The sequence below is a fragment of the Onychomys torridus genome, chromosome 6, assembly GCF_903995425.1.
Source record: "Onychomys torridus chromosome 6, mOncTor1.1, whole genome shotgun sequence".
In the NCBI taxonomy this organism is placed as follows: domain Eukaryota; kingdom Metazoa; phylum Chordata; class Mammalia; order Rodentia; family Cricetidae; genus Onychomys; species Onychomys torridus.
Window position 1 is genome coordinate 78,476,777 of NC_050448.1, and position 15,188 is coordinate 78,491,964.

The following is a 15,188-nucleotide window of genomic DNA, read 5'->3' on the forward strand; positions in this document are numbered from 1 at the left end:
GCCCTTGGAAGGCACCTACTGCTGTGGTTTTGCTAAATGAACATCACATACCTGTCAGATTGCCTTCTAAATAACTTTATGCCCACAGACTGGTGATGCTTTCAGTTTCAATCAGACAGCTTTCTGCAGTGACTGTAGAGACAACTGGTCAAAGTGCTGAGGATAAATGACTGTTGAGTGTTCAGTAATAAATGGGACACCTGTACCACCATTCACCTCCCTACCGCAGACCCAGGGAACCTCACCAAAGAAGGGACAGAAAGAACATACGCACCATGGGGAGGGGGTTGAGGAGGTGTGGGATGCTGATTTCTGAGCATGACTTGCGTGCTGTCCTCTTGAACTCATACACGCCATATTACTTGCACAGGATCTACACAAGATTGAGTATGTCAACACTCTGTCACATGTGGTCCTAACCTGAAGATATATCTGAAGTTAGGGGTTGATGGTGAAGAGAGAATTTTCTTCAGTGTGCAGACCATAGTAGGCTACCAATGCCCCTGTAAACAACCCCGAGGAAACTCACTGGGATTAAAAAAATAAAAAGACATGAAAGTGGAGGGGGGGGCATAGCTGGGGAGAGGAAAAGGCTTAGGAGTGAGGGGGGACAAGAGAGGATAACAGGGTAGATAGGCAGAATGTGATCAAAATACATTAAGTACATGATGAAAATGTAACAAAGCAATCCATTTATGTATGACTAATACATGATAATACACATTTTGAAATGATCTCTTGCTGTGTGGTGGTGGTGGTGGTGGTGCTGCTGCTGCTGCTGCACGTGCACGCCTTTAATCCCAGCACTCGGGAGGCAGAGCCAGGTGGATCTCTGTGAGTTTGAGGCCAGCCTGGGCTACAGAGCGATATCCAGGACACGCACCAAAACTACACAGAGAAATCCTGTCTCAATAAATAAATAAATAAATAAATAAATAAATAAATAAATAAATAAATAAATAAATTTAAAAAAAAAAGTAAAATAAAAAATAAAGATCTCTTTCTCTCTTTTTATAGTCTCTTTCTATTTTCATGTTCTACACGCACACACATTTAAAACTCAATTCCTATTTGGGAAAAAAATGTGATACCTGTCTTTCTGAGTCTGGCTTAAATTTCATATTTTTATGTAATTGTATTTATTTTAAAAGTACTTTATTTTATTTTTGATACAAGGTCTTGGTATGTGGTCCAGACAGGCCTGGAATTTGTCACAGTTCTCCTGTCTTAGCCTCCTGAGTTATAAGTATATACCACTCTGCCCTGAAGAATTTTATGCTCTTTTTAAGAATTAAATTTCTCTGTATTGAAGAGAAATTGAAATTCCTTTATTTGGAATATTAACTTCAAGTTGCCTACCAAGGGCTCAATTAAGAGGATGCAGCATGTTTTGTGTTCAAAATCATAATTTTTCTGATGGAGATTGAATAATGCAAAATCAGAAAGGATTGCCGGTATCTTAAATTGAGGAAGTCCGAACTACACCTTTCCCAGTTTTCATGCTTGCGACTAATTTTGTAACATATTGTTTGTTGAACTTCCTCCTTTAAAGATAATATATTCATTTGGGGGTGTTTTCACACTGAATTAGATTTTGGGTGGATTTGTACCCATTGAAGAGAGAATTTATGCAAACGGAGATGTAGAAGCTTTTTCTAGAACAGCCTGCCTGTCAAGGCACCAATGCCATGAGTAGGGGATGGCTCCCTGCAATGAGATATTTTCTAAGACCATGGCTGCAGGATAAGAAACGTCAAAATGTCTTCATGAGAATCAGTCCTTTAGGCTTTCTCTCTTTCATTCTTTCATCCTTTCTTCTCCCTGTCTCTGTGTCTCTATCTCTCTATGTCGCTCAGTTTTTGGGAGAGACGTCTCACTTTGTTGCCCAGGTGTTTCAAATTCCTAGACTCAAGTGACCCTCCAGCTGGGTGACACTCCTGAGTAGCTGGGACTCCAGAGTGCACTGCTCTGCTCAATTCTCCTGAGACTCTCGGACCTAGAATCTGTATTAAGCTCAGCGAGGGAATGTTCAGTTTTAGTTCCTCCCTGTTCCTTCACTATTCACTTGCAGTGTGCTGTGGGGATGTTGTGCTAACCGCCTCCCGGGAGCTTCCCACCCTACACAGAGCGGTGCTCTCCACGTCTATAAGCAGAACCCAGATAAGGAGCAAGGCTTCTACAGGTTTGCAGAGGTGCAGAGATGAAACACTTCCCTTAATGGAGCCAGTACTTCCCCAGCCCTGGGAGAGGCTGCCTGTCAGAAGCAGCTGACTTTGCTTCCTCTAAGAGAAAATGTGAGGTCCCGAGGAGAGGCTTGACAAGTTCTGAACTAAACTGCCTGCTCTGACTTTGGGGAGAATAGTCCAGGAGAAGATAGGTAGCCCCAGTGTCTGTTCCCTTGCCTGCAGAGGGGCGACACTGTCGCCCAGGCCTTTCTGCTCACAGGGCATGTGGAAAGGCTGAACTTGACATTAGAGCTGTGCTTCTGCCTTTTCCCTGGGAAGCAACCAGAGAGGTGAGTGCCGTTTGAGGGTGGCAGAGTGGAACAGTCTCCGCCTAGGCAGACCACAGTTTACTGTTCTGCTTAGCCGGTTCCATTTGAACTGTAGCCGAGTTTCTTTGTTGAGAAAGGAAGGCGCTAGGGCCCTGGGGGGGGTGATGCCTTTGTGTGACCACAGAAGCTGGTTTCGCACTAATTTCCTCTAGGGCTTGTGATGACGTCAGGAAACCACAGCCTCCAGCATGCTGGGCTCAGGCAGCAGCAGTGGCTTCTTGGTGGTGTCTTGGCCATGACACACATTTGACATGCCCTCCCTTAATTCACTCACAGACTCTCGCTCTGCGGCATGGACCAAAGAGAAATTCTGCAGCAGTTACTGAGTAAGGCCCAGAAAAAGAAAATTCACAAGGAGGAGTTTGCCAATGAATTTCTGGTGAGTTCTGTGATGTGTCTTGGAGGAGTTGGACACACTGTTTAACGGTCTGCTGTGGTCTAACCTGCCTAGACTGAACTGCCGTTAAGGACCAAGTGAACACCAGAGCTTGGAGTAGAGGGGGAAGAAAACCTAAAAACGTAACTTGGTTGAGCTTTGTTGTGTCTGTGTGCTCAGCATTTTCCCAGGTATGCTGGTTTTAATGTGTTTGCGGGTTCTTTTGTGTTTATCAATCCTATAGAAAGTATATATAGATGTATGAATATTAATACTTTTTGAACATCTAGAGAAAGCATTTGAGTTGTGATTTATGCTTCAAATTGCTAATTTTAATTGATACCATAAAGAAAGAGGCTGAGAGGAACTTTCCATGTAGTGTGGTATTTTTAGACTCCACACTAAAGTTGGATAACAGGTTTTTGAAGAACATCCAAACTACCATGTGCCACTTTTTTCTTTTTTCCCTTTGTTGACAAGTTGATTATTAGAACAAGCGTTTCCTTTTTTTGTGATAACTGGATTTCTTTAACTTCTATTGTTTGGAGAGGTAGACTGGGCAGAGTGGGAAGTAGAGAGAGACAAGTGTGGGACAGGGGGTGTAAGGGAGCCTGGGAGCAGGTGGACTTGATTATCCAGAAGACATGAATCCCCTCAGAGGGTTGCTGCAGTTACCAGTACAAGCTGGGCAGGCTATGTCTCTCCAGGTCAGGGGCGACAGAGTGTGGAACCTGACAGACCTATCATGGTCTTGATTTTCTTGTTTTGCTTGCTTTTTGTTTGTATCACTGTGTAGCTCTGTCTGACATGGAAATTGGTATGTAGATCAGGCTTGGCCTTGAACTCACAGAGATCCTCTCGCCTCTGCCTCCTGATTGCTGGGACCTAAGGTGTGCGCCCCCACACCAGCCTGTTGTGCTTTGAAATGCTTCCAGTTGGTGTTTTAGAACTATAAGAAGGTTAAACCTTAGCCCTTCAGCTTTGAATTGAGAAAAATGAAGAAAATCTTTGTTTTTAACTTATAAAATGAGGACAATACATGTCTTATCAACCGTCATTAGATTATTGTGATGATTATATACAAATAATGATAATGATTAAATGAGAACAATGTATTATGGAGGTGCCTAGAGTCCCAGTTACTTGGAAGGCTGAGATGAGTTGGATTGTGAGTTCAAGGCTAGCACATGCAACTTAGAGGGACCATAGCTCAAGAAAAGAGAGATCATTCAGTAATATTTATTGAGCACTTACAGCACACTAACTTTGTTTCTTCACCCTAAGATACAACAGTGAGCAAAATGTCCTTGCCTTCCAGAGCTAGCATTCTAGGACCAGATATTAGATGAGAAAACACTTTATGAAGTTTTCACTGAACAGGTATCATGATTAGATATCACTGTAGGCTGGCATATAGCAGCTCAACTTTGATGCTGAGATACTATGTCAGCTCAACTTTCATATGGTCATGGTGTCATAAACTGTATTCTTTCTGCCACAAGTCCTCAGGGTAGATTTTGCCATGGGGTAGAGCTGCCCATGAGTCTGCTTAGATATTTGGTTGTCTTTTGACTGTTCTTCTTGGGCCAGTTTATCAGGATCGAGAGGGGAAAGTGAGCTGAGAGGCGGTACCAGCTTCTGACTTACTTTGGTTGTATTTTTCAAAACAGCAGACTGTATCTCTCTATTTTCACCCCTTGTAGAGGTCATTGTAGTTTCTCCCCAAGTCGTGGCAGCCACCTCCTGACTGTTTCTAGCCTTGTCCAACCTTCAGCTCGTTTTCTTAGACAAGGTCTCTCTATGTAGCCCTAGCTGGCCTGGAACTCACTCTCCACACCAGATTAGCATTAAACTCAAAGATCCACCTGCTTTGCCTCTGAGTGCTGAGATTAAAGGCATGTGCCACCATGCCCGGCCCCAAGAAGTCTTTTAATGATATCAACCTGGTTATGTTTTTCTTGGCTTAAGAACTTTTTACAGCTTGTATTTTTTTTAGCTGCTTGTAATTTCAAGCTATTGTATATATTGAGGAAACTACATAAAATGTGTGACTATAATGAGAAAGGGACCATTGCCAGTGCAGTTACCACTCAGATCAAGAACTACAGTACTGTCAAACTCCAGAAAATCCCCGACTATCCCTACCTCAGCAGGCTTCTCCACCCACCCACCTCACTCAAGGGTCAATCACTGTCGTAGCTTTGTGTTAATCATTTCCGTGCTCTTCCTGCTCCTGATTTTTAAGAATTTTGTTTTGGGGTGGTGATTAAGTGGAACCTCACTGCTCACTGACTCATGTCCTCCAGTGGAAAACAAGAGTTTCACCCTCAGCCCCACCTAAAGGCTCAACGGAGACACCAGAAAAATAGCTTTGGGAGGGGAGGTATTGGGCAGTGGACCAGCTTGGCCCAGGGAAATAGTGCTATCAAATGGGAGGTTTTCCACTTGACTGCTACCACAGTCCACCTTAAGCTCTTGATGTTTTCTCAGGACTTGATGTTTCTGAGATTTCAGAACTAATTCTGTGACACAAGCTGCTGCTACCTGCCTTGGTGGCAACAATCAAACAGCATATATACTTATGTGTAGATTTCCTGTGCAACAACCCCCCTCCAAAAACCAAAAACAAAAAACCTACTTCCATAGCTCAGATTTCAGTTCAGACTTTTCTTTTTTCTATCCTTTTCTTTTCTTTGTGTGTGTGTGTGTGTGTGTGTGTGTCTGTGTGTGTGTCTGTGTGTGTGTCTGTGTGTCTGTGTGTGTGTGTGTGTCTGTGTCTGTGTGTGTGTGTCTGTGTGTGTGTGTGTGTCTGTGTGTGTGTGTCTGTGTGTGTGTGTCTGTGTGTGTGTCTGTGTCTGTGTGTGTGTCTGTGTGTGTGTCTGTGTCTGTGTGTGTGTCTGTGTGTGTGTGTCTGTGTGTGTGTGTGTGTGTGTGTGTGTGTGTGTGTGTGTGTGTGTGTCTGTGTGTGTGTGTGTCTGTGTGTGTGCATATTCACATACATGCATGTACCGCAGCGAGAGTGTGAAAGTCAGAGAACAACCTTGGAGAGTGAGTTCTCTTCTTCCACTGTGTGGATCCTGAGAACTGAACTCAGTCATCAGGTGTGGTGACAGATCCTTACTTACTGAGTTATCTCTCTGACCCTTGGTTTGGCCGGGGAACCGTGGGCGTGGCAGACCCGCCGTGAGAGCAGATGCTAGTGCCATGCTGCTTCCGTCTTTCCTAGTGCTGGTACTGAATGTAGTATCCTTCCAATGCATGCTGTGTGTTCTCTTGCCTTGGACATTCCTTGTGGTCCTCTTAACCTGCCTAGCATTTAATGATTGCTCAGATCTCAGTTTGGTGGTCATGTCCTAGACGAGCTTTCTTTGTACCCTCCCCTTCTCCTCTTTCTCCTCCTTCTCTTGTGATGGCAGAGGTTGAACTCAGAGTATGGCACATTCCAGGCAGGTGCTCTTCCACCGAGCTGTCCTCAGCCATAAGAAATCTACGTCTTTTTAAAATGTTATTTTATTCTAAATATATTTGGATGGATATTTTGCCTACATGTATGTTTGTGCACTAGGTGCATGTCTGGTGCCCATGTGGGCTAGCGTTGGACTCTATTACACTCTAATAGAATGTAACTCCCGAGACTGGAGTTACAGCAGTTGTGAGCTGCTATATGTGGGTGCTGGGAATCAAACTTGGGTTCTCTGGAAAAACAGCCGGTGCTCTTAACTGCTGAGCAATCACTCCAGCCCCAAGGAGCCTTCTTGATCTGCCTGAATAGATCAAATCATCTGTGATAAGGTCTTGTTGATATGACCTATACTGTTTATGGCACTTACCACAATTCCAATTTTTAACTTTGTGGGATTACTGTTTCCTTATCAAATTGAAACTTCACAAAGGTAATGTTCATATTTCATTCTGATTGTATTGGTCCCCTCCATAATTTGTACATATAGCTAATACTAAGACATAGACAGTAAAACAGTTTAGCAAAAGACAAATAGTTCTGGCTGGCAAGATGGCTCAGTAGGTAAAGGCACTTGCTGACCAGCCTGATGACCTGAGTTGGATCCCTGGAATTCACATGGTAGACAGAGAGAATTGACTCCTTCAAGCTGTCCTCTGACCTCCATGTGTATGACCTGGCACACATAGCGTACCTCCCATTGAGTAAACAAATAAACGTCATTTAGGAAAATTTAAAGGTACACAGTTCAGCCATCGGCTTAGCAACAGAATGCCTATCTAGCACATTCAAGGCCCTAAGTTCAACTCCCCAGCACCACACACTCACAAGACAGACAGTCACACAGCTCACAGTAGAACTGGAATTTCAAACAGTGTACTATCTAATATCAGAACCTGTGCCCTTGCTGCCCTCAATGCTTCCAAGTGACCTACTGGCCTTAATGCTTTAAACTTTTGAAAATTATAAAGGGTAACATCTATACAATAAACGCTTAACACGTAGGCATCGACTTCACAATTAGTAATAAGGCAGGCATATGTATTCCTCAGATCAAGAAATAGGATTGCCAGGGCAAGATGTGGCTCAGTGGTCCAATGGGTGCTTGGCATTCAAACAGGTTTGATGGTATAAACTTGTATTCCCAGCACTTGGGAGGTAGAGGATCAGGAGTTCAAGCTTATCCTCAGCCTAGTCTACAAGAGACCCTGTCTAGACGGACACACACACACACACTGCACAGAGAGCCCTTGGGTGTTCTTCCCAAGAATCACAGCCTGACCTCCAAAAAGACAGAAGCCAACACTATCTGAATACATTTCAGTTTTCGGCATTGCCATACTTATTCCACTAAACAATAGTTTTTAAAATGTTTTTGAGCTACGTGTAGATGAAATTATGTCAAACGTCTGGTGTCTTATTTGAAAAGCTTATCAATTGTGTTACATGTAGCTGGAGCGCAGGTTGTTTTCTAGTCATTGTGAATTCTGCCAAGGTTCCGTAGACACCATTCTTGTGACAATAGAGAAAGCGTTGGAAGGTGTCGAATAGTCACTGGTTATTCTAATTTGCTTTCCTGTTTCCATGACAAAACACTAGCCAAAACCAGCTTGGAGAGGTAAGGGTTTATCTAGATTAAACTTCCCCGTCACAAGCCATCATTCAGGAACTCTAGACAGGAACAGAAACAGAGGGCGAGGAGGACCGCTGCCTACACTCTTGCCTTATGGTGTACTCAGCCCGCTTGTTACACATCTCAGAACCACCCGCCCAGGGTGGCACTGCCCTGGACGCTCCCTCAGTCATTAGTCAAAAAATGCCCTTCAGACCTGCTTACAGGCCAGTCTGACGGAGGTGTTTTCTCAATCAAAAGTTCCTCTTCTCAGATCACTTTAGCTTGTAATTGAGTTGACGAAAAGGAACCAACACAGCTGCACTCCGCATTTTGATTCAGCACAGAGAAGTTTGTAGCTTTGCTGGTCTCAAAATGTAGTGCTATTACTCTTACTCTAAGCTTGTCCTTCTTTCCTGCCTTCTCCCTCCCTCCTTCCCTCCCTCCTTCCCTCCCTCCTTCCCTCCCTCCTTCTCTCTCTCTCTCTCTCTCTCTCTCTCTCTCTCTCTCTCTCTCTCTCTCTTTTCCCCCGAGACAGGGTTTCTCTGTAGCTTTGCACCTTTCCTGGAACTCATTTGGTAGCCCAGGCTGGCCTCGAACTCACAGAGATCCACCTGCCTCTGCCTCCCAAGTGCTGGGATTAAAGGCGTGCGCCACCACCGCCTGGCTTCCTTCCTTCCTTTCTTTTTAATTTTGAGACAGGGTATCACCAAGTTGCCCAGGCAGACCTTGCAATCCTCCTGCCTCAGACCCTCCCCCTCACTCCCTCCTCCAGGAAAGTAATTGAATCCCAGGCTTGTGTGTCCTGGTCTGGCTGTGAGTCTATCTTTACCACACACACAGATTGTCAAATCCAGGGCCTTGCCCTTGCTAGGCAAAGGTTCTACCACTCAGGCCCTCAGCTACATCACAGCCTAGTAATTCTCTGTATATTCCAAGCTTTTGAAATGTGTATTAACTTTTTTTTTGGGGGGGGGAGCTGAGGATTGAACCCAGGGCCTTGTGCTTGCTAGGCAGGCGCTCTACTGCTGAGCTAAATCCCCAACCCCCGCGTGTATTAACTTTTAAAAGTCTACATTTAAAAGTTGTTTTTTTTTTGTTTTTTTTTAGTTAAAAAACAACCCTTAAAACTGTTGGATACCATTTAAACAAGAGAAAGTGAACTTTGTTTCTTGGGGATGAGGATTTTCATAAGAAATATGAATATTGCAGATATTAAATATGAAGACATATTTATTACATATAAAGGATATATTGGGCTCTGATAGGAAAAACCCAGTTCTAACAGCTGGATTCAAGTGCTAATGCTACTAGAAGTGTGGCTGGCATTGTCATAGCTTCTGCAGACTTTCTCTCTCATAGACCAGGAAACATCTTGGTTCTATATGTATTTTCAGTAATGATACTAAGCAAGTGGTTATGAGCACAGGACCCCCTGCAAAGTAAGTGCTCAAACATTTGTCGAACTGAAACAACTCATGAGGATGAGCCTGTCACTTGAGCATACCAAAAAGCCTTTACTGAAGTAAATGTTGTATTTATTAAGGGGCAAGGTTTTTAACCACCAGCACCAGCACCAGCACCAGCACCAGCAGCACCACCACCAGAATAAACGTATTTACCTCTAAAGCTCTTTTTTCCTGACTCTGCCTCCAGCCATTTGCTCAGGACCTTGTAGACTCATGTCTTCACTTGTCCCCAGAATACTTTTGACAGGTCTCTTGCCATTTCCCCGTATTTTCATACCTAATTTCAGTGTCTTGGTTTACTTGTTGCTGTTTGGCTGGTGCCTACCCAGCTACTCCCTTAACCCGTGCAATGGAACACCCTTGCCTGTCTTGTTCCCAGTGACTGTGTGTCTACGAAGGGCCGGCCTCTCATCCATTCCTGTTAACAGTCCTGCCCACTAGCTGAGGTCTAAGCCTCTGATCCCATCCCTTGGCACTCGTACTTTCTCGGTCTTGTTGGAAGCTTGGTAAACATCTGCATTCACAAGGCATCAAGAAGCAAGCTTGCAGAGCTCTAGAGACAGACAAACTCTGGATCCATTCTCCCCTTAGTTACTAGACAAGGGCCAAGTTTTATTTGTGTTTTCTTTCCAAAAGACAATGTCTGCTATGCCTTCTGTATGTTACCTTCTTAAATTGTGGTTCATGTAACTGAACTGAGTTGTGAAAAATTTGGCAAGAATAGGTTTCTGAATGCCAAACAGCCAAATTCTGATTCAAATTCAAGTACATGCCAGTGTTGCATGGCGCTGCTTTTCTTGCAGCCTTGGTTCTGAACACTTACATGCTCAGTTTGCACTTAGCCTGCCAGTGAGCCATGTAACACAAACACTGCCGGAAATGCCTCTGCTCTGATTTGACCATATGAATTGCACTTCATCTGTATGTACATTTCATTTGTGTACAATTGTGCACACATAGTTTTCTGTCCTAGAAACATGATGGTTGAATTATGGAAGACAACAACTTAGTGTTTTCTACCACTGCTCCTCTGCCCAAGTGTCAGATTAGTGAATTTTTGGATTGAATCATGTTAGAACATTTGGTTTTAAAAATTGAGGTTTGCGTTGCTGATTGAGCTTCATTAAAAATGTTCATTAAATGAATTTTGATTTGAGATTAGGATAAAATTTCCATTTTTTTTTTGATATAACCATGAACATACTTCTGCCATTTTTGTACTACCTATTTATATGAAGTAACTTTCTCGGGTCTGCTAATTATAAAATCAAAATATTGCTCAACTTTGAAAACATTGAAGATGCTTTGTCATGTGGTATCAAATATTCATCCAAGATCTAAATCTTTACGTGCATGTCTGTATGTGCGTATGTGTGTGTACAGGGTGTTGTGAGCATGTGGAAGCCAGAGGAAAACTTTCAGGAGTTGGTTCTCTTCTTTTAGCATGTAGGTCCCAGGAATGAAACTCAGGTTGTCAAGTTGGCAGTAGGTGCCTTTACCCACCAAGCCATCTTGCTGGCCCCAAAATGTATTTTTTAATAATAATGTAAAAATAAACCAGCACATCCATTCCATTAGTATGAAAGTGCTTGCTTTCATCCTTAATAAATGTTAAGATTCCTTGTGCTGAGCAGCACCATGGAGGCTGGCGAGCACAAGTCCTTACAAAAGGTCTTAGAAAGGGGCCACAAAGAAAGTGATGTGTTCTCTAAGGATGCCTGGTGTGATGTGACTGCACCAGCTATGCTTGGCACTGGGACCTGCATAAACACTAATCACAGGAAACAAATTCGTACCTGCAGGCCTCGAGTCCTGAGTTTGAAGTGAGCCTTGCTGACATGAGACATAAGAAAGCTTGCCCATATATCCTTTCATGATGTTCTTGCTAGAAAAGTAAAAGTGCAGGAACCTTTCTGAACTACCACCTTCACCCAACGCTCCATGAGTGTTCCTAGTTCAGACTTCGGCTCCTGCTGTTTTACTTCCCCAGGGCCAAGGCAGGTGCTGAAAGTCGAGGGAAGTGCTTGATACAAACCACCAGTCCAAGAATTTGTTCAAACTTCACTTCTTTACAAAATACTCTCTTTGCACGTTAAATGACCCTTTCACAGGGGTCACCTAAGACCATCAAAAAACACAGATATTTATATTACAGATCATAACAGTAGCAAAATTATAGTTCTGAAGTAGCAGTGAAAATAATTTTATGGTTGGGGGTCATCACAACATGAGGGACTGTAAAGAGTCGCAGCATTAGGAAGGTTGAGAAACACTATTATACATCAGAGAATTTAAAAAATAAATTTGTAGTTGTCAGTATTTGATTATATGCCTACTTTTCTAATGTCTGTCCATCTAGAACCACATTAAGGTCTCTCAAGTGAAAAGGGGTTGGAGTGGAGAGTTCGTGTTCTGTTCTGTTCTGTAGCACCGTGTTTCAAGGCAAAGATACTACAGTCTTAGGACTTCCATTTTTCTTTGTTCCCTTTTGGAAGTGACTTAATGTATTTACTAACATTTAAGAAAACACACGTGTAAGACCTACACTTACTGACTCTGCGAACAAGATCTCCATTCTGTTCTCATTTCTTGAAATGGACTCCAGTCCACAGAAAAAAGGAACTCACTGTTAGCTTATAAGCATACAGAGAGTCAAGTTTCTCACATTTCCCGCCCTATTTCAGGATCCATGGGTTGATGGCTTCCTCATCTTATTCTCTCACAGGCTCGTACATCATTTTCTCTTGAGAATGCCTCTTCAGGGGGCCAATGGCCCTGATTTTGACCCCCTGACCTATTCTTTCTTCCCAAACCTCAAACCACCCCTGGTGATCTTGCTTTTTATTATTGGTGAAATTATTAAGGCCACTCCACATAGTTAAAAGGGAGGTTTATTTTGTAGGGTAGCTTACAAGTGAAGGGATAGGTTACAGGGTCTGGGAAAGATGTAGCACAGTCTGGCAGTGTTCTCTGGAGAACTCTGCTCAGTCTACCTCCAGCATCCAGGTCCAGGAACCAAAGACCTTTCCTCTCCATCCCTGGTCTTCAGCTTCCTCCCTCAGCCCCGCCTTGTGGGCGTGACCGTTACCGAAGCCTCAATGGGGGTTGAAGCTTCCAGGTCATTTTATCTTTTGCTGCTTTCTTCAGAGTTCCCTTCTGCTGTAGTCTATCAGGCTTTGACCCTGCTGCATTCTCTGCCAGGGCCTGAGAGCCTCGGGGTTAGCAGGAAGAGAAGACTTAAAGAGAACATTCGAGAGTGATGTGACCACAGGTAGATGTCACAGGAAAAAACTAAAAGTCTTTCACACTTCCTAAGTTAACAGTTGTGTAGGTATTTCCTGTGTCGCACTTAGGTGAGTGTCGTCCTCTGTCATCAGTCAGATAACTCCAGGAGCAACAAAAGAAAAAGCCATTCTGAAGGTCACAGTGAAGACAAAACAAGCATCAATACACACATACGTAATCTTTATCTGTGACATCTTGCCCAAAGAGTGTCTTTAAAAAAACAAAACCAAATAAAATCAGTACAACAGAGAGATGTGCTGACTCTGGAAAATTCTAGAAAGACTTGTTTTGGGACTCTTTTCAGCAGTCAGAAAACCTGCGGTAGCGTAAAAGCAGATGATTCTGAAGGAGCGTAAGAGCAGAGAGAGCTGAGAAGGCCGCGGAACTTCAGCGGAAGTACCCTTGAAAGTTGTAACATTGTATTTATTTGGGGGGAGGGGCTGCGTGTGGTGGTGAGAGCACTGCTTGCAGGAGTCACTTCTCTCCCTCCGTGGGCCATCGGTGACTTTACCTGCTAATCAGTCTCACCAGCCTACCAGAAGTACCAGGCGTCTGTATCATGTTCTTAATTAAATTCCTAAGCCAGTCCGTTAGCATACCCACCTTAGTGTAAAAATATGCGGTTTAGCATCTCCTGCCAAGTCCAGCTCTGAAATGCATAGAATTCAAAAGATGGTCCAAAACCAGGATTCAAGAACTGCCTGTGTTCCTGGTCTGGATCTAGTAGGTTTCCTGTGTCTTATCAAACCCAGGAACAATGGTCTCTGGAGCAATACGTACTGATGCTTGTGGAGCCACAAGGAAACAAGCATAGACCTGCTACTCTATTCCAAATCCTTGACTAAAAGTGTTTCTATTCTGATACACTAAGTTGTTATAGTAATTCATTATGTTACTTTGTTTGGAAAATATCACTTTAATTAAATTCTATACATTTAATAGTGGTGTTCTGAATTTTAACTCTCCACTTTCCCCCTTCTCCTTGAAGAATGACTTAGCCACCAAATTCCCCTGAGCCAAATTAAAAAAAAATTTAAAAGCAGGATCACTATGTAACCCTGGTGGTCTAGAGCTCAGTACATAGACCAAGATGTCCTCAAATTCAGAGACCCATCTGTTCTGCCTCCTGAGTGCTTCAATTAAAGGTATGAATCACTACTGAGCCAATTTTGAATCCTTATTGCTGTGGAATAATCCTTCTGTACACTGTGAATATGTATTAATCTCATTGGTTAATAGATAAGTTGTTGAACTGTTTAGGGGGCCCCCAGGCAGTGGGATCAGGATCTGTCCCTGGTGCATGAGCTGGCTTTTTGGAGTCCATTGCCTATGGTAGGACACCTTGTGCCAGCCTTGGTGCAGAGAGGAGAGACTTGGACTTGCCTCAACTGAATGTACCAGGCTCTGCTGACTCCCCATGGGAGACCTTGCCTTGGAGGAGGTGGGAATGGGGGATGGTTTAGGGGGGAAGGCTAGGGGGCAGGAAGATGGAGGAGAGGGGGAGCTGTGGTTGGTATGTAAAATGAATAGAAAAATTCTTAATAAAAATTTTTTAGTAATAAAAACAAACAAACAAAAGAAACAGATACACAGCAAGATAGGATACAGTTAGGCAGAACAATCAAACTGAGGATCTTGGGATGAAGAGGGGTAGAGTCAAGGAGACACCAGCCAGCCACTGAGGAAGCAGGATGTGTAGAAAATGAGGTAACAAGTCATGAGCATTGTGGCAAAGCATAGATAAGAAATATGGGTTAATTTAAGTGTTAGCTAGTAACAAGCCTGAGCTACCAGCTGAGCATTTGTAATTAATATTAAGCCTTAGTGTGATTATTTGGGAGCAGGCGGTAGGGACAAGAAAAGTCCACTTACACCTCATGATGGTTTTGGATAATTTGTTGGATAAAACTTTATATTACCATGTCTCTTTCTGTCTCCTCCCTGCCATTGGTTTTGTTCCTTTAGGCAGTGTCTCTCTATGTAGCCCTGGCTCACCTGAAACTTGCTACATAGACCAGGCTGGCCTTGAACTTTCAGAGATTGCCTGCTTCTGCCTTCTCCTGAGTGTTAGAATATGTCTGTTATATCTTTGAGTTCCTTTTTTGTCCTTCTTTTTAAAATGACTTAGTAAGTCTTCCCAAGTAAACTCCTGCACAAAATTGCACATCTTCATTACCAGTGTGTAAATATTGTATGAAATATAAGCTATTAAGTAACAGTAATAACAGCCCTCTTGATATTTTGGTTGTTGTTGCTCTCACTTGAGATATGTTTCTTACTCCTTACTTGTTCACTCTGTGGGTCAAATGGACAGTAGCCATAGCTGTGAAATGTAAGCCAAGGATTCATAACATTTATGAACAACAAAAGGAATGCCCTAGTTTCAAAGAAGTCGTATTACCTGTGATGACACCAGCTTGTGAGATCTTGAA

General features: G+C 43.2%; 1 protein-coding gene across 1 annotated transcript in view; it reads left to right on the forward strand.

Moving 5' to 3' along the window:
• The first annotated feature begins 2,736 nt into the window (after positions 1-2,736).
• Positions 2,737-15,188, forward strand: part of Ptpn22 (protein tyrosine phosphatase non-receptor type 22) — a 48,816-nt gene continuing 36,364 nt past the window's right edge. The window contains exon 1 of the mRNA XM_036189976.1: positions 2,737-2,933. Coding sequence (XP_036045869.1) covers positions 2,847-2,933 — 87 coding nt within the window. The 5' untranslated portion in view covers positions 2,737-2,846. The remainder of the gene's footprint in view (positions 2,934-15,188) is intronic.